Source organism: Leuciscus leuciscus (genome assembly GCF_965113295.1).
Source record: "Leuciscus leuciscus genome assembly, chromosome: 16".
In the NCBI taxonomy this organism is placed as follows: domain Eukaryota; kingdom Metazoa; phylum Chordata; class Actinopteri; order Cypriniformes; family Leuciscidae; genus Leuciscus; species Leuciscus leuciscus.
The window spans coordinates 12,379,126-12,405,284 of record NC_138740.1 but is presented as its reverse complement, the minus strand read 5'-3'; the positions used below and the strand labels follow the sequence as shown (position 1 = coordinate 12,405,284).

Genomic DNA, 26,159 nt, shown 5'->3' with positions numbered 1-26,159 from the left:
GCAGATGCGGTTGGATCGGCTAACTCAGGTCCCAGGTGTTGCGAAGGAGCAAAGTCATGGTGGTCGGGTCAGGGTTCGGACAACCTGGATAATAAACATAAAGACATAGACCATTTAAGCATGTGCTCTTAAGTAACTATAGTTAACCAAATGTTTACAACTTCAATTTTGGACACTCTAGAGTTCAAGTTAGGCCTAACAAAGCAAGCTTTACAATGAACACTGCTGTTTGTTAAGCCTGGGCCTAGACCTAAATTGTAGAAATTGTCCGCTCTGTAATGTAGGCTACAACATTTCATTTTAATGGAGTAAGGCAGTTCACGTTTCATCCTTTAAAAACTGCACAGAACACAGTAGCTTCAGTAGAACAGCAGACTTAGGACAAAAGGTGTTGCTGTCTTTCAGTAAAAGCTTGCTTACATTTAACTTGACCTTGTATTGTGTCAATTGGAAAGCATATCCATGGAGCCAAGTATCTTGGTGCCTATTGTTTACAAACATTCTGAAATGCAGTATATAGGTGATTTTGTTTTGGAACCTTCAGAATTATTATTATTTTTATATCCTTGGTCACTTTTTGTCTGATTTCAGCAGATCATACATCAAATTTGCTCATTGTGACTCATTTTGCCATTTAAATTTAAATCAATACTTTATTCCAAATCAGACCTGTTTGGGGATAGAAATTGTGTTTATATAATATCAACCAACGAGATAACAGAGAGGATCGTGGGTTTTTTTGGTGTGTTTTTTTTATTTATTTTTTTATGAGGGTTAAAAAGTTTAATATGGTTTCCGCCAGTAGAAGGCGCTCGTGCAACCGAAGCAATGACACACATCCAAATCTAGAAGAAGAAGAGAAGTGAGCGAGGGAAGAGAACATAAACATGTGAAGTGAAACCGTGAAACACGGGCGTTCGTTCTGCTCTAAATCTGCTGTTATTCAGACTGTGAGTAGCCTACGTTCATTTAATCCTTTATTGGGGAGAAATCTAAATCCAAACGACTAAACGATTCAGTTAATTTAGTGAATCACTCACAAACGAATCAAAATGAACCGACTGATGTTTTGCATTAACGCTCGTGAAACGTAAACAACTCGTTATACTGACTGGTTTTTCACATTAAAATTTGATTACAAAAATATTATGAGTTGTGTTTACATTTTATGTAATAAACAAATTAAACCTGATTCACAGTTTTTAATGTATGTAAATCATATCTAATGTAAGAGCAACATAAAAATCAGCTTTAGGCGTTGAATTGATTAAAACATAATGAGAGTTCTTAATGAGAGTTTAAATGCTGGGGAATATTCCCATCTTCCCACAGGACAAGAGGCAGCAAGCAGGAGCAATTACTCCAGGAGAAACTACTGGCATACTATTGTGAAGATGGAGTTTGAGGAAGAACCCTGCAGAATAAAAGATGAAGATACAGAGGAACAAATAGGTTGGTGTTTTTCTTCATTTTCTTTAATGACTGATGGGGAACATTAAAATGAAAACTCACATATCCTGCTTAGACCCAGGCATAGACCTGTAAAGAGCACATTCAGGGCATTTCAGAGATATAGTTTCATTATTACAACCCCTTCTCCTTGGTCTTTAAAATGTTTTTTTTGTTTTTTTTTACTTTAATTGTTTGTTGTAAATAAACATCTCAGGAAAACGTTATGGGGTTTCAAATAAGAATATTCAGAATGACTCTGTTAGGAAACAGGCTATCGATTAGAAGATGGCTATCGATTAGCTATCTTTAGAAGAAACCAGGACTTACAGCATGTTTATCAGGCATTTTGGGGAGTCAATCCCAAAGTCAATTGGGAAGGAAATTTTATATCAATATTCCAATGAAATATTATATATTTTTAATGAAATTGTTGCCAAGTTATTACTCTCATTATTAAACTTCTTTTTTTCATTACATGTTGCCAAAATAACACATCAATATGCTAATTAAATACATTGAATAGAATGGGACTACCCATTTATTGCAATTTTACACACATTGTGCATAAAGTAAAATGGTATGTAAAATCATTCTATTATATTTTTTCATAACATAGTCGAGAATCTCCATTATACAAAGTTTGGTAAAAAATGGCCTTAAACCTAAAAATGTATTGGTAAATAAATAATAAATAAACATGACATGTCTAATCATGCCATTTCTTTTTTCTTAATAACTGAGTCCTGGTGTCCTCTACAGATGCCATAGCGTAAAATATGAACAAAATATCCTTTTTCAAAAAAGTTTTCATTTGTTTCTTATGCTCCAAACAATGTAATTGTTACAACCGCTAGGGGTCAGCCGTAGAGAGAGTCTTTCTATAAGAGAGATGCCAAATAATAAGAGTTTTATTATTTTTAACAAGAGTTTAGTATCAGGGGCAGACAAGGCCAAAATAACAAACAAAACAATCTTTTTTTTTAACCTCTACATTTCCTAAAACAAAAATAAAGATAACAAAATAGCGAAGAGGTACACAATCACACACGATGGCACGATAATGGCAGAGGTTGAGTGTAGGGCTGTCACTAACGATTATTTCAATAAAAGAGTAATCGATCGGTTATTTTGATGATTAATCGATAGCCAATAGCCCTTAAAATTATTTTAAAATGCATATATACAAAGTTCAGGAGGAGCATGTTCAGATAATTAACCCCCTGAGGTCTACGGTATCGCCGGCGATACCAGCTCGCTTTTTTTTTATTAGTCTAAAAGAAACTCATAAATACTCTGTTGACTTTGATTTTCCATAGGAGTTTCATACATCAATCGATTCTGTTAAATGTGTATTATTTTTGTGTATACTCACAATAAAAACAAAGTGTTGTGCTTTTTGCCAAATAAAGAAAAATAAACACGAAGCGAGTTCTGCCTTCTCTCTGCCAGTGAAGTCCATTCTGAAACGCGTCCGAAAATGAACAATAACTCAGCGAATACTCAGTCAAACAGGCATACAGACACACATGCATGAAGCTTGAATTCTCTTCTTTTAAATGAAGTAATTTATATAAAAAACAAATATTCTCATCTTGTGAAATCTGTATTAAAAGAGAGCGATTCCAGTCGACCTCATTACAGCTAATTCAGATGTAATGTGACTCCGCCCACGGAGAGGGCGCGCTATTCAAACGCAAATGGCTGAGGCAATCCTGTGAACGCCCCCATCAGCTCGAGAAAACACACAAGTTTATTTAGATCATTGTTTACACCGTCTTGCAGTGCTGTGAGGAATAATACTAATGGAAAATGTCCCTCAGAAGTGCGGGCATATCGAGGAGCGAGCTGAGGAATACTAGTAAGTTTTTTCCTTCTCACGTGGGTTTCTGTTTATGAATGAATAAACGGCAGAGATGCGCGCTGTTTACCACAGCTGGCAAAGACAGTTTAAATTTAAATCGCGTGTGTGAATGAATGATGATGTTTTAGCAAACTGTATTGCTATACTGAGATGAGTAAAAACGTTACATTCAGACGAAATATGAAAGACAACATTTTGTTTAGTAGATTTGGGTACAGTTTTTACTGTAGAATATACTGCCACATCAAATAAGCTTTTGTTTAGCAATTTCTATATATAAAATACTATTTTTGTCAAAAATAAAGTCATCAACTAAGATGTTAGCTGTTCCAATGTTGGCTATATTCAAACTAATGAATACATAGATAAAATGTAGGCCTATAATCATTTTTTTTACAAAGAAAGAGTACACTTGAAATATTGTTGAAATTGTAATTATTGTTGTAATTGTAACCGTTTTAATAAAATAGCAAAACATATTTACAAGATAGATGTAAGCAAAATCTTAAATGGTCAATATAAGTCTTCTTCTAAATATATATTTTGTCCTTGCATTGTGGCTCAGTCACTGTGTCACACCTGAGTGAATGGCTCATCATTATGCAGAGTGGGTGGGACATCGTATTCTAAGGTGTAAACCACTCCTTGTTCACGCCCCCCTCGCATATTGGCTTTCCAAGCAAAACCTGTTTTACATCAATTTAAATCAATGTATGGTTTTATGTGAACGATAAAGCAAGACTATTTTCACATAATTTTGAAGAAAAAACTATAGGCGACGACATCCATTAGTGAAAACATGTACATACATGTGGCTCACATATTATTGTAGTCCTGTTTGTGCTATATAGAGTGAATTTACACCTTTGCCATTAATATGTTTATAAGCAACTGAAAAAAGCACAAATGTCAGAACACCCCCAGGGCCCAAAAAACCGCTCAGACTCCAGAGGGTTAAGCTAATTCCCTCCAGACAGGGACAGCCCTCCCTCCAGACAGCACACCAAATACGCATTATCTTTACTCTAATTTTAGGTAAGTGTGAACTTGTGAAACACAAAAAAAGTTCCGGTTCTTAGGAGGATATAACAATACATCTAAAACTAGATACTAGTAGACTAAATTAAGAATGAACTTTATTTCTTTGTTTCTCATTTGTCCTCCTTAAATTGAATTTTGGGAATTTAATGTTGATTTCAGACCTGATGGATGTGAATGAAGACAAACCCCAGCATTTCACAAATGAAGATGGAAAATATACATATAAAAATGAAGACCAACAACATCTGTTTCAAAAACCTTATCATTTCAAAAATGAAGATGGAAATGCAGTCGTTTCAAAGACTGAAGAGAATTTCACACAAAAACAAGCTGGGAAATCTGGACTCGAAGGATTTTTGACATGCTCTGAGTGTGGAATGTTTTACGTGCATAAAACAGACCTTAAGAAACACATGAAATCTCACACTGGAGAAAAACTGTTCACATGCATTCAGTGTGGAAAGACTTTCTTACATAAATCAGACCTTAACAGACACATGAGAATTCACACTGGAGAAAGACCGTTCACATGTTCTCAGTGTGCAAAAAGTTTCAGTTGCAAAAGAGTTCTCAAAAATCATCTGCGCTCTCACTCTGGAGTGAGATCATTCAGCTGTGATCAGTGTGATAAAACATTTGTTGTGGAATCAATCTTAAGGAGACACCTTAAAATTCATGCTGCTGTGAAACCTCACGTTTGTTCTTTTTGTGGAAAGAGTTTTTCACTACTGAAGTATTTAAAAGTGCATGAGCGTATTCATACTGGTGTGAGACCTTATGTGTGCTTTGAATGTGGGAAGAGCTTTGCTACAACAACACATTTAAAATTACACCAGAGAATTCATACTGGAGAGAGACCGTACGAGTGCTCAAACTGTGGAAAGAGTTTCGCTCGGTCAGGAGACATGAAAGATCATGAGAGAGTTCATACTGGAGAGAAGCCGTACCAGTGTACTTCGTGTGGGAAGAGATTCACCCGATCATCTCATCAACGGACTCATGAGAAAAAGCATTGCCCAAAGTTGTCTAAGTGAGCCCAAAGTTGCCCATTGCCTAAAGTTGTCTAATTTCTTTCCTTTTGCTTTTCTGTTTTATCTTGGGATGCCCATCCCAAGTTTATGAAGACTTCAGATGCCCCAATACCTGTGAAGATATTACGCCAGCTCTGAATCAACATGCACCAGTGCAACATTTTTCTATATATCCCAATCATTTGTTAACAAACATGTATTTATTAGTTCAATGAGCTCATTGTTTCTGCCTTAAATTAATACATTATTTGCTAGCTGTGTGATTTGTATGTACATTTCTAAAATGCATAACTTGGACACAGTCACCTCTGATAACACATCACTCTAAATTGTAATATAGCCATGCATTTTCAGTAAAGCTGTTTTGAAACGATATGTATTGTGAAAAGCCAACTACAAATAAATGTGAATTGAATTGAGCAAAGTTCACGTTCACACATTACCGTGAATATTACCGTTATTGCAGTGTGTAATATAGCTGTCTGTGAATGTAAACGATCTTTAAAGTTGTGAAGATAAAAGTGCACGATAAATAAAGTTATTGTCTCTCAAAAGAAAGAATCGAGACTGAAAACAAGCTGTCAGAAATTCGAATGCCCCTTTGTTACGGCTACACGTCACTGGGTAACTCATTTGCATAATAATATGGTCTTCATTGGCTGCCCAATAACAACATCTACTTTGACCCACCCTGTGTTGTGTATGTGTTGAGAAGATGCTGGCTGCATTCGAAACTGCATACTTCCCAACTGTATAGTAGGGAAAAAGCAGTAGGCGAGAGAATAAGTATGTATGAATCCTTAGTATTCATAAAAGAGTAGGCAAGAATCACCTGGGTGATGTGAGAATTCTCGCGAGATGTGAATGTGCGTATTATTATAGTGTGTTTGAATATGCCTACTTACCTACTATATAGTAGGAGAAAACAGTACGTGAAAGGAGTAGTATGTCCGAAACATCAGGATTCATAAAAGGATGGGCTACTGCTTCTGCCCAGATTCTGAAGCACCCATCGATGGATACTTTTCTATCCCAGGAGGCCATGGGAGAGGATACGTCATAATCGAACATCGCAGAGATCAGCGACGCTGGTGTTTTCAAATGTGAGTAAACACGGTTCCTTTTGTTAAAATCGTACGTGTTGAACTACTGTAGAGTAAACTGTTGAATTGTTGTGTAAAGACGCTAGACAGTATAGTATAGTTGTGATTTTGCTGTAAAAACACATTTTATTATGTATAGTTAACAGGGGAGTTCCAGTAAGCACATAAAGTGGATTTACATAAACCATATACATCTTAAAGACTTAAAAAGCTTATTTTAAACGTGTATTTACATCTGACAGGAAAATATTCTATAAGTATTGCAGATGAGCACATCACAACATGAAATGGACATCTGAGTGATGAATGTGTGCTATTATGTAAGAGAATTCACTGTTGTCAACACTGCTTACATTAGATAAATGAGCTGTAAGGTAAATAAGCAAATCTATAAAGTCAATCATAAGTTATCTATTGTATGTGTCCATTAGTACTGTTGATAAATTGAGGAACATTTATGTTGGATAAAAAGTGTTAACTCATCAGCAACATCCTTAACATATAAATGTTGTATTGAGATCATAAATCACAGAGGTAACGTGAATCTTGTCTGGATGTTACAGGGACAGATGAACACGTGTGTTTATCCAGTAAAAAGTGACTCATGAAGCTGAATACTGCCATCAAAGGCTATGAGTGAGTATACTACAGAAATGAATAACAAAATCTATTAAGGTGTAGTTTATTTTAAATATTGTAATTTCAAACAGAGATATTACAGCACTTTTCTGATTCTTGATTTCTGTGCATTTGCGCAGAGCTTTTGTGGTGGAGCAGGACCTGCAAGGAAAGACGACGGTGGCATTTGTGGGGGGGAAATGGTATTTTAGGGATCTTACTGAAATATAAAGTAAGATAATTGTGTTACTTCTAATACACAAATCAAATGACATTGTGCTGTTAAAATGACTGCTTTTGTATTATGTTTGTATCATGCATTTTTGTAGGATCTGAAGTGTCTGCAGACTGATGTGAGCACTGAGGATGAGGAGCCCAGAGCTGAATCCTGGAAATGGTGCCATGGATGAGACCCTCCATCACTCCACCTGTCCTTATGAGACCCTCCATCAGTCCACCTGTCCTCATGAGACCCTCCATCACTCCACCTGTCCTCATGAGACCCTCCATCACTCGACCTGTCCTTAAGAGACCCTCCATCACTCCACCGGCCCTAATGAGACCCTCCATCACTCCACCTGTCCTCATGAGACCCGCCATCACTCCACCTGTCCTCATGAGACCCTCCTTCACTCCACCTGCCCTCATGAGACCCTCCATCACTCCACCTGTCCTCATGAGACCCTCCATCACTCCACCTGTCCTCATGAGACCCTCCATCACTCCACCTGTCCTCATGAGACCCTCCATCACTCCACCGGCCCTAATGAGACCCTCCATCACTCCACCTGTCCTCATGAGACCCTCCATCACTCCACCTGTCCTCATGAGACCCTCCTTCACTCCACCTGCCCTCATGAGACCCTCCATCACTCCACCTGTCCTCATGAGACCCTCCATCACTCCACCTGTCCTCATGAGACCCTCCTTCACTCCACCTGCCCTCATGAGACCCTCCATCACTCCACCTGTCCTCATGAGACCCTCCATCACTCCACCTGTCCTCATGAGACCCTCCATCACTCCACCTGTCCTCATGAGACCCTCCATCACTCCACCGGCCCTCATGAGACCCTCCATCACTCCACCTGTCCTCATGAGACCCTCCATCACTCCACCTGTCCTCATGAGACCCTCCATCACTCCACCGGCCCTAATGAGACCCTCCATCACTCCACCTGTCCTCATGAGACCCTCCATCACTCCACCTGTCCTCATGAGACCCTCCTTCACTCCACCTGCCCTCATGAGACCCTCCATCACTCCACCTGTCCTTATGAGACATTCCATCACTCCACCTGTCCTCATGAGACCCTCCATCACTCCATCTGCCCTCATGAGACCCTCCATCTGTCCACCTGTCCTTATGAGACCCTCCATCACTCCACCTGTCCTCATGAGACCCTCCATCACTCGACCTGTCCTTATGAGACCCTCCATCTCTCTAACTGTCCTTATGAGACCCTCCTTCACTCCACCTGTCCTTATGAGACCCTCCATCACTCCACCGGCCCTTATGAGACCCTCCATCACTCCACCTGTCCTCATGAGACCCCTCCTTCACTCCACCTGCCCTCATGAGACCCTCCATCACTCCACCTGTCCTCATGAGACCCTCCTTCACTCCACCTGCCCTCATGAGACCCTCCATCACTCCACCTGTCCTTATGAGACACTCCATCTCTCCACCTGTCCTCGTGAGACCCTCCATCTCTCCACCTGTCCTCATGAGACCCTCCATCACTCCACCTGTCCTTATGAGACCCTCCTTCACTCCACCTTTCCTTATGAGACTCTCCATCTCTCCACCTGTCCTCATGAGACCCTCCTTCCCTCCACCTGCCCTCATGAGACCCTCCATCACTCCACCTGTCCTTATGAGACACTCCATCTCTCCACCTGTCCTCATGAGACCCTCCTTCACTCTACCTGCCCTTATGAGACCCTCCATCTCTCCACCTGTCCTCATGAGACCCTCCATCACTCCATCTGTCCTCATGAGACCCTCTATCACTCCACCTGTCCTTATGAGACCCTCCTTCACTATAATTCATTTGGAACTCACATGTGAAAATGTCAAAAACTTGACAAATTCAGATGCAACTTCACTGGCTGCAAAGTAGTGAAACCATTTCTTAGTGCTTTAAAAACCATTTTAAAAAGCTGCAGTAGGGACTTTTTAGAAAACGTTGACTTAGCCTGAAAATTTGATCAAGCACAACTTACAGGTCACCCTTGCTCTCTGCTGCGCTACAGCCCTCCCTCCACAGCTACTCCCCCACAACGGAGCCTGCCGTGAACGCGCAGGCTAGTAAGCAGGGCCACCGATGACGGCGGATAAACAGTTATGGCACATTCACTGGTAGGGACGAAACATCAACAATATGCTTTACATTGACTATGGCCTGCCTTTATTTGACTGCAAACTTGGTCCTCAAATCATTACGTATTTTGCAATACATGTAATGTAACTTTATAACGTTGCTCTCTTTCTTTAAGTTATAAATAGCTAGTAAGATAATATAACGGTAACTAACGTTACAGTATGTAAGTAATTATTCTAGCGATATGTAATGCTAAATAAGCTTTGCTAGTACATTATTTCAGCAACATGACAAGCCAGTGAATTAGCAGGTTTCAATTGTTGCTTTGCACAGTGCGTGACATTTTATCTGTATGTTATGCGGCTAGAGTTTTGACACTGAGTCAATGGGCTCCAACGAGGAATTCACTCTATTTCTAATTCTTAATTTTTCACTTGTTTATCGTCATCTGTCTTTTTCCATTTACCTGTCTTTGTTGGATGAGCAGGTCCCACTCGAAAAATAGGCAGTTTTGGTTATTTGTCCGCCATTAGCACAGTGGCAATCTTGATTTTGAACGACGAACAGTACGCGTTGTGCAAGAGAGGGGTGTGATCAGCGCGTACACGAGCTTGATTGACACTGCTAAGACATTCCTCCTGGCTCTGATTGGTTGTTTCTGACCGGGAGCGGTGTATTTCTGCAAATGGCAATAGGACCACTGGGAGGAGCCAGAGGAGCTTGATTTTTTTTCACAGATTATCTGTCTCATATTCTACTGTCAGGAGGACATAATGACAGTTTTAACAAATATGTAAAAAATACATTTTTACAAGAGTTACCTACTGCAGCTTTAAGGCTAGTGTTGCTATGCGTCCATTCTCATATCATCTGTAACGGAAGGCAGGTCACCCGGCTTGCGTGTTGATTAAATTACTGAAATTACCCGTGATCAAACCCCCTCTCTAGTCTGGGACCTAATCAACTTACTGGAATCCTCATTTACAAACACCTCTATTGTCTTAAAACTTCGACGCCAGGACGTGCCGACCGAATGGAGCCTCCTATCTGCATAAATCATTGACCCCTGGTTTAAAAGACCCTAATCTATTTTCTGAGTAAACACACAACCTTCTGTTCGACTGTTTCGGCTAAGATGTGTGATCAGCAAAACGCCAGTCAGACTGGAGATGCTATAACCCCTGGGGACGTTTCACAACATCTCACAAACAAACCCCGAACTGTTTTAACAGATGTTCGACCAAAAGCCCATTGATTATAAAACGCACATACATACATACATACGAACTCCCCCTGACTCAGAGTGACCAAAAGTTCACAGCGCAGTTTGAACTTTCCATGACTTCATGACTCTACACACACACATATGCATACATACTCGAGGACTGCATCTATTTCCCGACCACGGGTGGTCAAAGTTATCTTTTTAAATGTTTAAAATGTATTTCTTGAGGTGTTCCATGGTCCACATACCTAAAAAGCTGTATTTGTATGTAATCAATTTGATGTGCGTGTAATCACGAGAAATCATGTATCTTTGTGTTATTGGCTCACAGAATTATCATTCACGGTATTGTTTTGTTCCAAAGAACCCAACGGTACTGAATCTTTAACACAAAATATCAGAGGATGCATTCTTTCATTAATACCAGTTTTATAAATGTTCATGAACGAGTTTATTCCGTCAGTACATAGTCAGAAGAGGCGTGTACCTTTGCAAAACGTAAGGAGGTGGCCACAATCGTCCTTCCAGACGATTGGGTCACGCACGTGAGAAGGCGTGACTTCAGCGCCTTCAAAACACGGCGCCAGATCTCTCGATCCTCGCAGCAGTTCGCCAGAGAGAGAGAGAGAGAGAGAGACCCGCCTCCTTCCTTCTTCCAAGAAACCTTCGTTTGCTCTTTATTTCGTTTTTTATTCTAAGTCTTTCTTTTCTTGATAGTTTATCTCAGTTTGACAATTTCTTACAAACCAACTTAAGGCTAAATCATCTTTGGCTAAGTTAACGTTACCATCGCAACGAGCTCCGCCTTGACGACGCATCAGACCACGTGTTCCAGGCTCCTTTTGTACACAACAGATGCACGAACGAGGGCCAAATAGGCAAAACCAAGTGAAGTAAAGTTACCTTCTTAAATTCGCAAATCCGAAAGAAATGCTGTTTAAGTTGTCTAAGAATTACTACGAACTGTTGGGGTCTCGGTGTGAAGGAATGTTGTAAACTGTCTTTGCCTTTCTCTAATTCTCTCACTCATTCTTTACGCACAGACTTACACCCACACACATACCCGCACGCTCATACACACACACACACACACACGCGTTCCTAGACAAACACACGCACGTGCTACCAAACCCCCACATCCTCTCACACGCTGCCATCTTACACACACACCAAAACTCTCTCTTTTTCTCTCTCTCAAAATCCCTCTCTCATTTTCCCCTCTCATAACTTTTATTTTATTTTTATTTCTTATTTGCGATCGTTTATATGGTTTGTTTGTTATGCATATTTACTCCTGCGTGATTGAAATAGTATATGTAATCTTTAGCTTGTGTAATTAAAATTCCTTAATCTTTTTGAATTGAATTTGTCTTTTCGTATCATTACTGAAGTCCCTGAAGGTGCGGTCCCAAGTTACAGCTCTCCCTTGATTTTACTATTAAACAATCTAAGTTGTCTAAAACCCGAAAATAATCATTCCTTGTGGCCACAGGAAAATTATTCTTTGGTGTTGGAGACGATAGGTTTCTGTTCAGGAATTGTCTATTCTATCTGCCGGATAGATAGTTTTGCATGATAAATGAGAATTAACCTCTACCTAAATTTCCCCTAATTAAAATATAATTCTATCTACTTATATCAGCATTTACCACGAGAAATCGGGTTAATTATTGATATAAGCTGAGGTTTGACCTATTCCCTATTTGGCATAATTTTATTTGTGTAAACGGCATATGCATATTCATATCTTATGAATATTACCTCTCATTTGAGCTAATAAATTCCCTAAACTAGAGGCATTGTCGCTACACATCTCAGAACTTGCTCTGGCATCGTAGAAACTTAGAAACAAAGAAAGCAGAAGGAATCCAGAGCGAATCACTGGACCGTAAAGTTCTCATCTCTCTTCCACCACTCATTGAGTGTCATGAGATTTTGAATAATCAGTCTAAGATTCCAACGCCAAGTGCAGTTCTACACCAGCCTAAACACCAACACATTGCCAGGCACACTCTAGAAATGGAACCAGAACCAGAAATAATTCTGCTACTTGGAAGAGCATTACAAGCATTATTTCTAGAGGGGTGTGATATATTGAATATTACTGGCAGTTATAATATTGAATATATGAATTAAATTAAATGTCTTCAAATGTTGCAAGATCGGATCTTTGAATTTCGTTTAGCAAATTTAACTTAAATTAAGTCAGTTCAGTTAGTTTAAAATAATGTTGTTACGTTGTTTAATTTAATGATTTTGATGAATGATGTTATTTTTTTTCTTGTTTGTGCATGTGGTTTTGTTGTTGTTGTGGTTCTCTCTCTCTCTTTCTCTCCTAGCGGCACTTGTTAGAGCGCGTACAGGTGCACGGCATTACGATGACGTCAGAAGTGGCATGGCGGCTTTGATTTAAGCGTGTTTGGATGTTTCCTCCACGAGCTCTCTTCTCTCCTCTCTGCCGACTTCGTGGTTTACCTTAAGTTTTCTTTTAAGCCTTGTTGTACCATCGACGTTATTCGAAACCTTGCTTGTATTCATAATGTGAAAACTTGTTGAATCACCCGTGTAACAAAAGGAGACGTATGTAGGGAGGTGGGTGCCTTTTTTTGTTTTTCCTCCGTTGTCTCCTGTTTTGAGGTTAGCAGGGAGATAAGACTATGTTGTTTATTTTATTCTTTATTTTGAGAAGGAAAGAGGTGTACTGCGGTAGATAGTTTGAGTTTGGTTTATTATTTTGGCTTTTGCCCCTCCTGAGGTAATCAGCTTATTTCTTTGTTTGTCTCCTAAGTTTATGTAATTAATAAATACTTTTCTTATTATACTTCTTGGTTTCGATGGCTTATTATATCATTTAATTAATGAAGCGGGAGATGAGACTCTGGGCATCTTATTATGGCGGGGTTAAGGTGCTCTATGATTTAAATAAATCCCCGGGTGTTTAGTTAAATTGTGCGGGTCGAAAATTGGTTGTGGTGGTGCAACTTTTGTCGGACCTCGTAACGAATGGGGGCTCGTCCTTTCTTTTTTTTTTCCTTTACTTGTTTTTTTTTTTTTTTTTGCGAGCCACAGTGATGTAGCCTATATTGAGTTTGAGAAAAAAGGAAAAAAAAACCATACACCATTGTGTTTATATAATTTGTACTTTTTTTCTCTACTTTTGAAAAGTGTTAAGTACAGTTTTTATTAACTTTTTTTGTGTACGGGGGTAGTTGGGAACAAGCCTAATTTTTTTTTAGTATGGAAGTGAATGTTGAGGCTTTTCTTGGTAATCCAACTGCTAAACAGCTAGATAAATTTAGAAAGATCTTTTACAGTTGGCAGATGCTTTAAAAATCGAAGTTGTGCCGAATGTAAAAAAACAAGTGATTAAATCTGATCTTCTTTCTGAAATGATAGCTCTTGGCATCTTGCCAGAGGAACCCCCGGTCGCGAGTGAAGTTGCGGAGGAGATGGAAGAACCGAGTGAAAGGTTAAAGTCTGTCTCCCCTCAACGGGAAAGTGACCCGATGGTTGCGTTAAAATTGAAAGAGTTAGAACTCCAAATTAAGCGGCAAGAGCATAAAAATCGTTTATTGCATTTAAGAGAGATGGAGTTGCACCGTGTTACGAAGCAGGAAGAGCGCGATGAGGGTGCTCATAATGTTCAACCTGTTGGTGCTGTTAACTCTGATCAATTTGATCCAAGTCGATATATTCGATTAGTCCCACCGTTTAGGGAAACGGAGGTCGATGCTTATTTCACAGCTTTTGAGCGTGTAGCTGGGAAATTAAGATGGCCGAGGGATATGTGGGCACTTATGTTGCAGAGTAATCTAGTCGGTAAAGCTCAAGAAGTCTGTGCAGCGATGCCTATCGAGGATTCTCTGAATTATGACCTAGTAAAGACTGCGGTACTCAGGGCTTATGAACTTGTGCCTGAGGCCTATAGGCAGAAATTTCGAGGTTATAGTAAATCTGATAAACACACTTTTCTCGAATTTGCCAGAGACAAGAGAAACATGTTAGAAAAATGGTGCGCTGCGTCAAAAGTGAATACTTTCGAGGGTTTGCAGGAATTAATTCTGCTGGAAGATTTTAAGAATTGTCTTCCCGAGAGTTTAGTAGTGTATCTGAACGAACAAAAGGTTACATCTTTGGCGGACGCAGCCGTTATGGCTGATGAGTATGTGCTAACTCATAAAAACATTTTTGTGACACGTTCGTATTCAAATGTAAAAGCGGTTCCAAATAAAACTTTAGTGTTCTCAAAAATGCAAAAATCGGAGATGCGGACAAAAAGTGTTCCAAAAAGTCCAGAGAAAGGTACGGATAGAACGCGTTCTTGTTTCTATTGTCTTGAATCTGACCATCTTATATCTGACTGTAAGTCGTGGAAACAAAAGAATGCGTCGAGAGTAAAAAAAGTAGCGCATGTGGTAGTTCTTCCGAGAGAAGAAAAGTTAGAAACTAAGTTGGAGTTGCCCGGCTTTAACCCGTTTCTGACACGAGGAATGATATCTCTCTCGGATAATGGAAGTAACCAGCACGTTTCCGTTCTTCGGGATACTGGCTCGGGGCAATCCCTTATTAGGAAGGGAGTTTTGCCAATCTCGGCTGATACGTACACTGGAATGGATGTTCTTGTTCGTGGTATAGAGTTAGGTTGTGTTAAACTTCCAATTCATTCTGTTTATTTGAAAACGGACTTGGTTACGGGTATGGTGAATGTGGGAGTTTGTGAAAAACTTCCGGTGGATGATGTTGATGTCATCCTCGGTAATGATCTAGCGGGAGGTAAAGTTTTTCCTTCCCCAATTGTGACTACAATTCCGGTGTGTGATTCGAAAATATCTTTGCAGTACCCGGACGTGTTTCCCGTCTGTGCTGTGACACGTTCTCAGACGCGTGAATATGAAGATCAGGTAGATTTGTCTGACTCATTTCTTGTACGTTCGAGTCCTACCGAATTTGCGTTATCCGTGGACAGTGCGGTTAAGCTGGATAAGGATGCTGGTGCTGAAGTTCCAATAGTTCGGTTAGGTCGAGCAGAACTTGCGGCTGCTCAGAAAACTGACTCATCCTTAGCAATCTGTGTAGATGTAGCAGTATCTGACAAAAGTAAGTTAGATGGAGTCAGGACCGGTTATTATTGGGACGACGACGTTTTAATGCGCAAGTGGAATTCGGTGGCAAATGAAAAAGCTAATTTGGCCCCTAGGTATCAGATTGTATTACCTTCCGTAGTTCGAACGGCGGTTCTAAAGTTAGCTCATGATCATATAATGGGTGGTCATTTAGGAGTTAATAAAACTTTCCGACGTGTGTCTCAGTATTTTTACTGGCCTGGATTGCGAACAAGTGTTGCAAATTATTGTTGGTCGTGCCGTGAATGTCAGCTGGTAGGCAAACCTAACCAGGTCGTTCGACCGGTTCCCTTGTGCCCTATACCAGTAATGGGGGAACCGTTCGAAAGGTTAATTTTGGATTGTGTGGGTCCGTTGCCCAAATCACGGGAGGGGTATCAATATATTCTTTCCTTCATGTGTTCAGCGACGCGTTTTCCCGAGGCTGTGCCCTTACGCAATCTGAAGGCTAAAACAGTGATCAAAGAACTTATAAAGTTCTGTTCTTATTTTGGATTGCCACGAGTGATACAAACAGATCGTGGAACTAATTTCACGTCAAAATTGTTCAACCAGGTAATGGACGATCTTGCAGTTAAACATGTCACTTCGAGCGCTTTCCATCCTCAATCGCAAGGAGCGTTGGAGAGGTTTCATCAAACGCTCAAAACAATGTTAAAAACACATTGCTTGGATTCTGGACGAGACTGGGCAGAAAGCCTTCCTTTGCTTATGTTCGCTATTAGAGAGTCTGTGCAAGATTCTCTTGGGTTTAGTCCCACGGAGCTGGTTTTTGGACATATTGTCCGTGGACCTTTAAAGCTCTTAAGTGAGCAACTGCTGGCTACTAAACCTATGGCAAGGTCTGTTTCCGAGTATGTCGATACTTTTCGCAAGCGCTTGAAACATGTACGTGAATTAGCCAGAGCAAATTTGACTTCGGCTCAGGCAGTAATGAAAGCTCAGTATGATCAACGAGCTGTTCAACTCTCTTTTAAGCCGGGAGAGTTGGTGTTGGCTTTACTACCTGTCCCTGGTTCTGCACTGCAAAATAAATTCACTGGACCGTATGTTGTAGAGAGAAAGTTGAATGATACCACTTATGTGATTCGTACACCTGAGCGCAGAAGAGATCTGCGTACATGCCATATTAATATGTTAAAACAGTATCATGAAAGAGAGAAAGGAAATAAATCGGCTGTTGAAACTGAAACCGTGCCAGTTCCCGTAGCTGTAGTTTCAGCACTAAAGGAAAGTGAGGAGGATAGTGTGGAAACTGTCTCCGTTCCAACGGGAAGTCTGAATTTGTCAGAATTTGATTTCATATCTAAAATACATGTCCGAGCTACAACGTGCCGATGTTATAGCTTTGATTGAGAAATTTCCTACTATTTTCTCTGATGTTCCATCGCAAACTAATGTTTTATTTCATGATATTGACGTGGGGAACACAAGTCCGATTATGCAACATCCTTATCGAGTAAATCCTGTAAAAAGAGAGATCATGAAATCTGAAGTCAAGTATATGTTACAGAATGGGTTGGCTGCGTCGAGCCAGAGGGCTTGGAGTTCGCCTTGTGTGCTGGTACCAATATCTGACGGGTCATTCCGTTTTTGTACATATTATAGAAAGATCAATGCTGTTACAAAACCTGACTCGTTTCCACTCCCAAGGATTGACGATTGCATCGATAAGGTCGGCCCAGCGAAGTTTGTAACAAAACTCGATCTTCTAAAAGGATATTGGCAAGTGCCATTAACGCCGCGAGCTGCTGAAATATCTGCCTTTGTAACGCCTGACTTTTTTGGTCAATATTCTGTAATGGCGTTCGGCATGCGAAACGCCCCCTCAACTTTTCAACGCCTAATGCGTTTAGTGTTGCAGGATGTACCGGACTGTGAAGCATATTTAGATGACATTGTTATCTATTCCCCTACATGGGAGGAACATATGAAGTCATTAGAGACCGTGTTTGCACGTTTGGCCAATGCAGTGTTGACTGTGAATTTGGCAAAATGCGAATTTGCTAAAGCCACTATTACATATCTTGGAAAACAAGTAGGTCAAGGGAAAGTGAAACCAGTTGACGCAAAGATAATTGCCATCACAGAGTTGCCCCGACCCTCTAATCGCCGAGAGTTACGCCGCTTCTTAGGAATGACGGGCTATTATCATGGATTCTGTCGTAATTTTGCAACACTGGTGGCGCCATTGACAGATCTTTTAAAGTCATGTCGAAAGTTTGTCTGGTCACCAGAATGTGAAAATGCTTTTATTGGGGCAAAAGATCTACTGTGCAAAGCTCCGATTTTGGCCACGCCAGACTTTTCTAAAGCCTTTATGCTTGAGGTGGATGCAAGTGGGGTTGCTGCGGGAGCTGTCTTATTACAGATATCAGAAACTAATCTGGAATTACCAGTCTGTTACTTTTCAAAAAAATTCAGTGACAGTCAACGTCGATATAGTACAGTGGAAAAAGAGGCTTTAGCTTTGTTGTTAGCCCTGCGACACTTTGATGTTTATTTAAGTGCTAACCCTTTCCCTGTAAAAGTATATACAGACCATAACCCGTTGGTATTCCCGTATGCAAAATTTAAATCAACGATTAATGCGCTGGTCCCTGGTCATTCAAGAATATAATCTTGAAATTGTTCACAAACGTGGCTCGGAGATGGTACTCTCTGATGCGCTGTCCAGAGCAGTTGGTCCTGAAAATGCCATTTGTAAATAGACGAGACAAAATAAATTTGTCTCTTTCTTTGGTGGGGAGAAATGTTACGTTGTTTAATTTAATGATTTTGATGAATGATGTTATTTTTTTTCTTGTGTTTGTGCATGTGGTTTTGTTGTTGTTGTGGTTCTCTCTCTCTCTTTCTCTCCTAGCGGCGCTTGTTAGAGCGCGTACAGGTGCACGGCATTACGATGACGTCAGAAGTGGCATGGCGGCTTTGATTTAAGCGTGTTTGGATGTTTCCTCCACGAGCTCTCCTCTCTCCCGACTTCGTGGTTTACCTTAAGTTTTCTTTTAAGCCTTGTTGTACCATCGACGTTATTCGAAACCTTGCTTGTATTCATAATGTGAAAACTTGTTGAATCACCCGTGTAACAAAAGGAGACGTATGTAGGGAGGTGGGTGCCTTTTTTTGTTTTTCCTCCGTTGTCTCCTGTTTTGAGGTTAGCAGGGAGATAAGACTATGTTGTTTATTTTATTCTTTATTTTGAGAAGGAAAGAGGTGTACTGCGGTAGATAGTTTGAGTTTGGTTTATTATTTTGGCTTTTGCCCCTCCTGAGGTAATCAGCTTATTTCTTTGTTTGTCTCCTAAGTTTATGTAATTAATAAATACTTTTCTTATTATACTTCTTGGTTTCGATGGCTTATTATATCATTTAATTAATGAAGCGGGAGATGAGACTCCGGGCATCTTATTATGGCAGGGTTAAGGTGCTCTATGATTGAAATAAATCCCTGGGTGTTTAGTTAAATTGTGCGGGTCGAAAATTGGTTGTGGTGGTGCAACTTTTGTCGGACCTCGTAACAAATGTATTTTCAGCAGCCAAATTCCTCGAACACGCCCACACACGAGATCACATTACGATATAAGAAATTATTATGATGCAATCATTGATACATTTTAGGAAACATGATTAATTGCGTATATACTATCTGTAATTAAAATAAATACACTCTTAATCGCAATAACAACTGCCATGTAACGGTGAAAAATAAAAAATAAAGCATATATCAAGATATACTTTCTTGATGTATATACTATACTATACTCATTATTTGCAGTACATAACGTCTCATCTGTAATCATCCAAACGTGGCACTCCTTTGTTCTCTTTTGATCAGCAAAGTTGCCTCACGCATTGTGATTACAGAAACACAGGCGTTGTGCCGAAAAAAGCACCCTTGTTGCCGGAACGTGCATTTGAAGATAGTTGCCTTACAAAGAAAACCAACTTAATAACAACCGACAATAATCATTAGCGTTCTCATTCTACATCACATTTTGTTCTCATTAAAGTCCAGATATAATTAGAAAGTGTGTTGTAATATTGTTTAGCAATTGTTTAGCAGCAAGCCAGTGTGCAAGCTGGCAGAGAACAAGTTATGCCGAGTTCACACTGAACAATTTTAGGCCCGATTTTCACTCGCCGACAGGTTTTGTGAGATCGCCGACAAATGCCCGAAATCATAGGCAAATCGGTGCTCGTTCACGTGAGTGACAATCACGCAGTGTGAATTATCAAAGACGCGATCTGAGAGAATCGCAGACGAGTCGCCAACGCCAGTGAGATATTTGGCATGCTAAATATCTGGACCTGTCGGCGATTCAAAATCCTGCTATGTGAATGTGTTCTGACTGAAAACTACATTGCAGATGACCTACAGCCAATGAGAGAGCAAGAAACAAGACGGGGATGTTCAGGGGGGAGTTAACAGTCCCAACTCTCTTTGCAGAACACACAATCCTTGCTCCCCTCGTCTCCCCAACCATTTCCTCCTGCATAATGTGTGTGGGTTTTTTTACTCCTTTTCGCTGCAAATCAGCACACAGACAATTTGGATCGCAATCTTCTTGCATGCCTTCATTTTTAATAACAATTTCAGTGTCGCCACGTGTGATCTTGCATTATTTTCTTATCATTACGATTACGACCTTACGATTCTCGCGTGTTTGGTTGTGAAACGTAGTTTGCGGACCAGACAGAAGTTGTCGGCGATTCTTTCTTTTGTAAAGTCATGCAATGTGAAAACCCCTGTCGCCGATCCATCATGCAGTGTGCACACAGCAGCAACTGAATGCTAACCCAGATAGTCGTGCAGTGTGAAAAGAACAGTGTCAGTCACCCGACTAACGTTACTCTGAAAATCGTGCAGTGTGAACTCGGCATTAGTGAATACAGAGGGCAGAGACTGCAGTGGTGTTCAGTTTTGCCAGATGTACGATAATTATCATATTTGTATGATAATTTTGACCTCTGCATGATGTACGATCAATAATGAAAATAATCCCATAATGTATGATAATTTCAGAATTTTTAGACACTTCAAATGATGGTAGTTGTAATCATAGGGCTTCTATACTCATTGATCTAGCTGTGATTCTACATCTATCATCATGATTGTGAGGAGAACGTGAATGTGGTGTTAAAGGGTTAGTTCACCCAAAAATTAAAATTATGTCATTAATGACTCACCGACATGTCACTCCAAACCCGTAAGACCTCCGTTTCTCTTCTGAAGACATCTTAAGATATTTTAGATTTATTTCCGAGAGCTTTCTGTCCCTCCATTGAAAGTCAATGGACGGTATACTGTTCACGTCCATAAAGGTAATAAAGACATCATCAAAGTAGTCCATGTGACATCAGTGGGTTAGTTAGAATGTTTTGAAGCATCGAAAATACATTTTGGTCCAAAATTAACAAAAACTACGACTTTATTCAACATTGTATTCTCTTCCGGTCTGTTTTCCATCCGCGTTCACGAGTCCACATTGACGCTGCTGACATAAGACGATAAATAAGCCTATAGCCTGTTACATGATCATATATTCTGACACATAAACAGCATAGAAACCATAAAATAATTAGACCAACTTTTACTTGAATCAAGCAACTCTGGGGGTATTTTTATAATGTAATTAATGTAATTAATAATTAATTAAATGTAACAATTAATGTAATTGTTACATTTATTTTATTGCCACACTTTAATATGTTTACATTTATTTTATTGCCACACTTTAATATGGTAATTATATTATCAGAAAACTGAACATTTAACGTTGTCAGGCTTTTATTTGTGCTTTATGGATAAAACAACGGCGCTGCGCACTCAGTTGCTCATAAACATGGCTGCTATAAATTCGACCTGCCACAAGATGGCGCTGTTTTCGACACTCTTGATGCTTCGAATCTTTTCCCAAAACATTCAGGGAAAGCCTCAGTGCTTCATGAGGCTTAATTTGCCCATCCCTAAAGACAGGCATCTGTCATAACTGGAAACACAAGGGAACATAGAACAACAAACCAGCACAGGACTGCAAACACAGGGGCTGCGTTCGAAACCGCATACTCAATGAGTAGGTACTTAATTTCAATAAGTACTTACTTAACGAGCGCTAAAAGAGTAGGTACTTTATAGCCAGATCTCGTTGAGTATGAATCATAGACAGTATAAGAAATGGACAGAGTCTTCTCATTGGAACTCAATTGAGGCAAGTGAAGCCCATTTTCAGCGATTTTTTTTAGGACTTCCGTTCCTGACGCGCAGACTCAAACTGAGCTTGACGACGTAGATGTGACGTGAGCAACCCGTCTGTCTTCTAGTGGCTGTGGCATGAGAAATCTGAATCATTCCCTTCCGAATCTTGCAGAGACGGAGATCGTGAGTAGGAGGTGTCCATGAGCTAGGAGCAGGAGAAACTTTTGCTAGGTATTCTTATTAATTATTTTGTCATTTTGCCTCCACGTCTCCCCGATTGCCCGCGAGCTTCTCCTCCCGTCAATACGGTAATCTCTCTACTGTGTGACAGAGAGTCGCGTGGTTATGACGCAATCGTTAGCCTACTTTTACAAAAACTGTTTTTACGGGGCCATAGCGTAAGCTACAAGGTAATGGAGCATTTTATTCATTGTCGTGTTTCTTTAGAAATAAATAATGGACAAATGGAGTCTTCAAACGCCTCAGATGTAAAGTTATTCGCTGTCAAAGTGACGCCAAAATGAATGGGAGTCAATGGGATGCTAACAGCAGGTGAAGTTCTGCTACAAGATGGTGGCACGCAGCCGGCTTCAACTTCCGGTCGACTTCCTTCCCGCTTGGTATGAATGCGAACCGGACATCTGCCATGTTGGCGTTATCATGTGACCTACGACACGTTATCACACGCGAAACTGCTTGAAGAAACTGATGCCCATTTATTTTGTGAATACATTTAGGGTTGATTTAAGTTCTTATATTCAACCCTACTAATCTGACCCACCGTTTTATCCTTAACGAAATTATTTATTTTTATTACGAAATCCCAAAATTGTCATCTCTTGAATATGTTGTTAATTTCTTTATTTTATATCCAAACATTTTCATCCACAAGCAAAAGTGGCTTACTGCTTTATGTTTTCCTCTTTTTGTTGAATTTAACTCTCGTTTCATCCCTCAGGCCTAGGCCTATAAATAACAAAAAAAATGAATTTTTTTTATTTAAGAAAATATATATTAAGATACTCAACCTTGTAGGTTCTTTTTTCCTGTGTAAAAAATCTCATATTATGTATGCAAACCCATGATTGATGTATATAAAATATACCTCATAACATCAGTAACTCGACAGCCCTACCTAGAACGGTTTCTCTCAGCGTTTGTAATGTCTGCACAAAGGGCAGCTGTGCGAAGATTCGCCTTTGGAGAAAACTGTTGATTTTATACTCGAAAAATGTAAGTATCATTTATATTAAAAATTAATATTACCCCAGAATGAATTGCATTGCTATCCCACCCCAAAACATACAATAATAACAACGATAAATGCTGACCAATACTTATATTACTTTTTACTGAAAATGATATAATTCAATAAAATTGTACAAAATGTAATGTATGTCATATGACATAGCTATGCATGATTGAATACACTCTAGATGTGTATATAGTGAACATATCTACATTTTCTATTCATTTTCATAAACAATTAAATAAAGCATTAATTAAATAATTATATTTTATTTACTGACAACAATGAGAAATATTAATAAATTAGTAAAAGAATGAAAGTTACCATCACACAATAAACAAATGCATATACAAGTCAACACATGAAACAAAGCTTTATTCAAACTACAATCTACTGGCACTGAACCCCACATCCTTCTGCCATCTCAACACAGCGGTTCCCATTCTGCGGCTTTATTCTGATGAATCAGCTCACCGCCAGAGGTGAGCCGTTACTTCGTGCCTGAGGTTGTTGCGTGATGTGTTGTGCTTCACAATCTGAGGCAATAAGGGCAGGTGGAGTGATGGAGGGACTCATAAGGGCAGGTGGAGTGATGGAGGGTCTCGGAAGAGCAGGTGGAGTGATGGAGGGTCTCATAAGGGCAGATGGAGTGATGGAGGGACTCATCCATGGCACCATCTCCAGGATTCAGCTCTGGGCTCCTCATCCTCAGTGCTCACACCAGTCTGCTGACATTTAAGATCCTACACAAATGCACAAACATAACACAAAAGCAGTCATTTTAACAGCACAATGTCATTTGATTTCAGTATTATTTAGAAGACAAAAACACTTTTTTCACAAAAACATCATCTTTCCTTGCAGGTCCTGCTCCACCACAAAAGATCTGCAGCAAATGCACAGAAATCAAGAATCAGAAAAGTGCTGTAATAGCTCTGTTTGAAATTACAATAATTAAAATAAACTACAACTTAATATTTAAATAGTTGTTGTTATTCATTTCTGTAGTATACTCACTCAAAGCCTTTGATGGCAACATTCAGCTTCATGAGCCACTCTCCACTGGATAAACACACCTGTTCATCTGTCCCTGTAACATCCAGACAAGATTCACATAACCTCTGTGATTTATGAGCTCAACACTACATTTACATGCTGATGTTGTTTTAACTTTTTATCCAACATAAATGTTCCTCAATTTATCAACAGTAATGGACAAATAAAATAGATAACTTATGTTTAGTTACTTTATAGATTTGTTCTACATAATAGCACACATACATCACTCAGATGTGTATTTCATGTTGTGATGATGTGCTCTTCTGCAATACTTACTGAAGATTTTCCTGTCAGATGTAAATAGACATTTAACCCTCTGAGGTCTGAGGGGTTTTTGGGGTCCTTGAGATGTTCTGACATGCCCTGACATTTGTGCTTTTTTCAGTTGCTTATAAACATATTAATGGCAAAGGTATAATTACACTCTATTTAGCACAAACAGGGCTACCATAATATGTGAGCAACATGCATGTACATGTTTGTATTTTTGAGAGAATAATGTTTATGCATGGTTATTGAAAAAACTAAAAACTAAAGTTTCTGAAATAAGGCCACAAAACACATACTAAATACGTGTCAATAAGACTTTTGACTAATTGATGTCTTTGCCTAGAATTTTTTCTTCAAAATGATGTGAAAATCATCCTGCCCTTATCATTCACATAACACAATACATTGATTTAAATCTTGTAAAACACTTTTTGTTTGTAAAGGCAATATGCGCAAGGGGCGTCAACCATTCAACAGCATCATGCATATGTAGTGGTTCACACCTCAGGAGACAATGGGGCCCGCATACCTAATGAGCCATTCATTCAGGTGTGTCACCTATAGCCACAAGAAAGAATGCAAGAGCAATATATATACAGTATATATATATATATATATATTATATATTCTACCAAATTGGTTCACAGTTGGAAGCATGTCAATTTTTTTTTTTTTTTACAAATTTTGCTTGCAAATTGTATAATATCCAAGGAAAACATGTCTATTAATTGTGCAGTTAATTCTCATACTGTATTTTCAGTTTTGGAATATGTATCCTCTCCCCAAATTTGTCAATAATAAAACACAATAAAAATTATTTAAAGAAAATGCTTATATTTACCTTTTAAAATTTGTTTACATCTACCTTGTAATATGCGTCTTTAAGATGTATATGGTTTATGTAAATCCACTTTAGAGAAGTAACGTTACGTGTCCTTACTGGAGCTCCCCTGTTAGCTAACGTTATACATAATAAAACGTGTTTTTACAGCAAAATCACAACTATACTATACAATTCAACAGTTTACTCTACAGTAGTTCAACATGCAATTTTAACACAAGGAACCGTGTTTACTCACATTTGAAAGCACCCGCGTTACTGATCTCCGCGATGTTTGATAATGACGTGTCCTCTCGCGTGGCCTCCTGAGATAGAAAAGTATCCATCGGTTGAGCACTCAAAAATCTGTGTGGAAGCAGTAAGCCATCCGGGAACTTCTCGCCTTCTCTTTTATGAATACTGATGTTTTGAACGTACTGCTTCCTTCACGTACTGTTTTCGCCTACTATATAGTAGGAAATTTGGCATATTCGAACGCACTTAAGTCCGAATCTCGCGATAATTAGTACGTCACCCAGGTAATTCTCGCCTACTCTTTTGGATTCGTACATACTTTTTCGCTTGCCTACTCTTTTTCCCATACTAAATAGTAGGGAAGTATGCGGTTTCAAACGCAGCCCGGGAGACTAAATAGGAAGCAAACAAAAGAGGGATAACGAAAAAGGCAGGTGGGGCAAATTAATCAATAATCAGGTAACAAGATGGGAGGGCCTAGACAATTGACAGGAGAGCACATGGCATAAAGAAAAACATGACAAGCCATGAGC

General features: G+C 39.5%; 1 protein-coding gene and 1 long non-coding RNA gene across 2 annotated transcripts; one reads left to right on the top strand and one right to left on the bottom strand.

Annotated features, from left to right (window-relative positions):
* Nucleotides 1–816: 816 nt before the first annotated feature.
* On the top strand, nucleotides 817–5,962 carry LOC309477987. The gene is made up of 3 exons (XR_014198722.1): nucleotides 817–950; nucleotides 1,333–1,452; nucleotides 4,514–5,962. It is a non-coding gene; the product is annotated as an uncharacterized lncRNA (long non-coding RNA).
* A 1,089-nt stretch (nucleotides 5,963–7,051) lies between these two features.
* On the bottom strand, nucleotides 7,052–13,655 carry LOC309477900 (uncharacterized protein). The gene is made up of 2 exons (XM_082141401.1): nucleotides 8,405–13,655; nucleotides 7,052–8,224 (listed from the first exon to the last, which is right to left on the bottom strand). The coding sequence occupies exons 1-2, from the start codon at nucleotides 8,652–8,654 to the stop codon at nucleotides 7,389–7,391; spliced, it is 1,086 nt and encodes a 361-aa protein (XP_081997527.1). The 5' UTR covers nucleotides 8,655–13,655; the 3' UTR covers nucleotides 7,052–7,388.
* Between the last annotated feature and the right edge of the window lie 12,504 nt (nucleotides 13,656–26,159).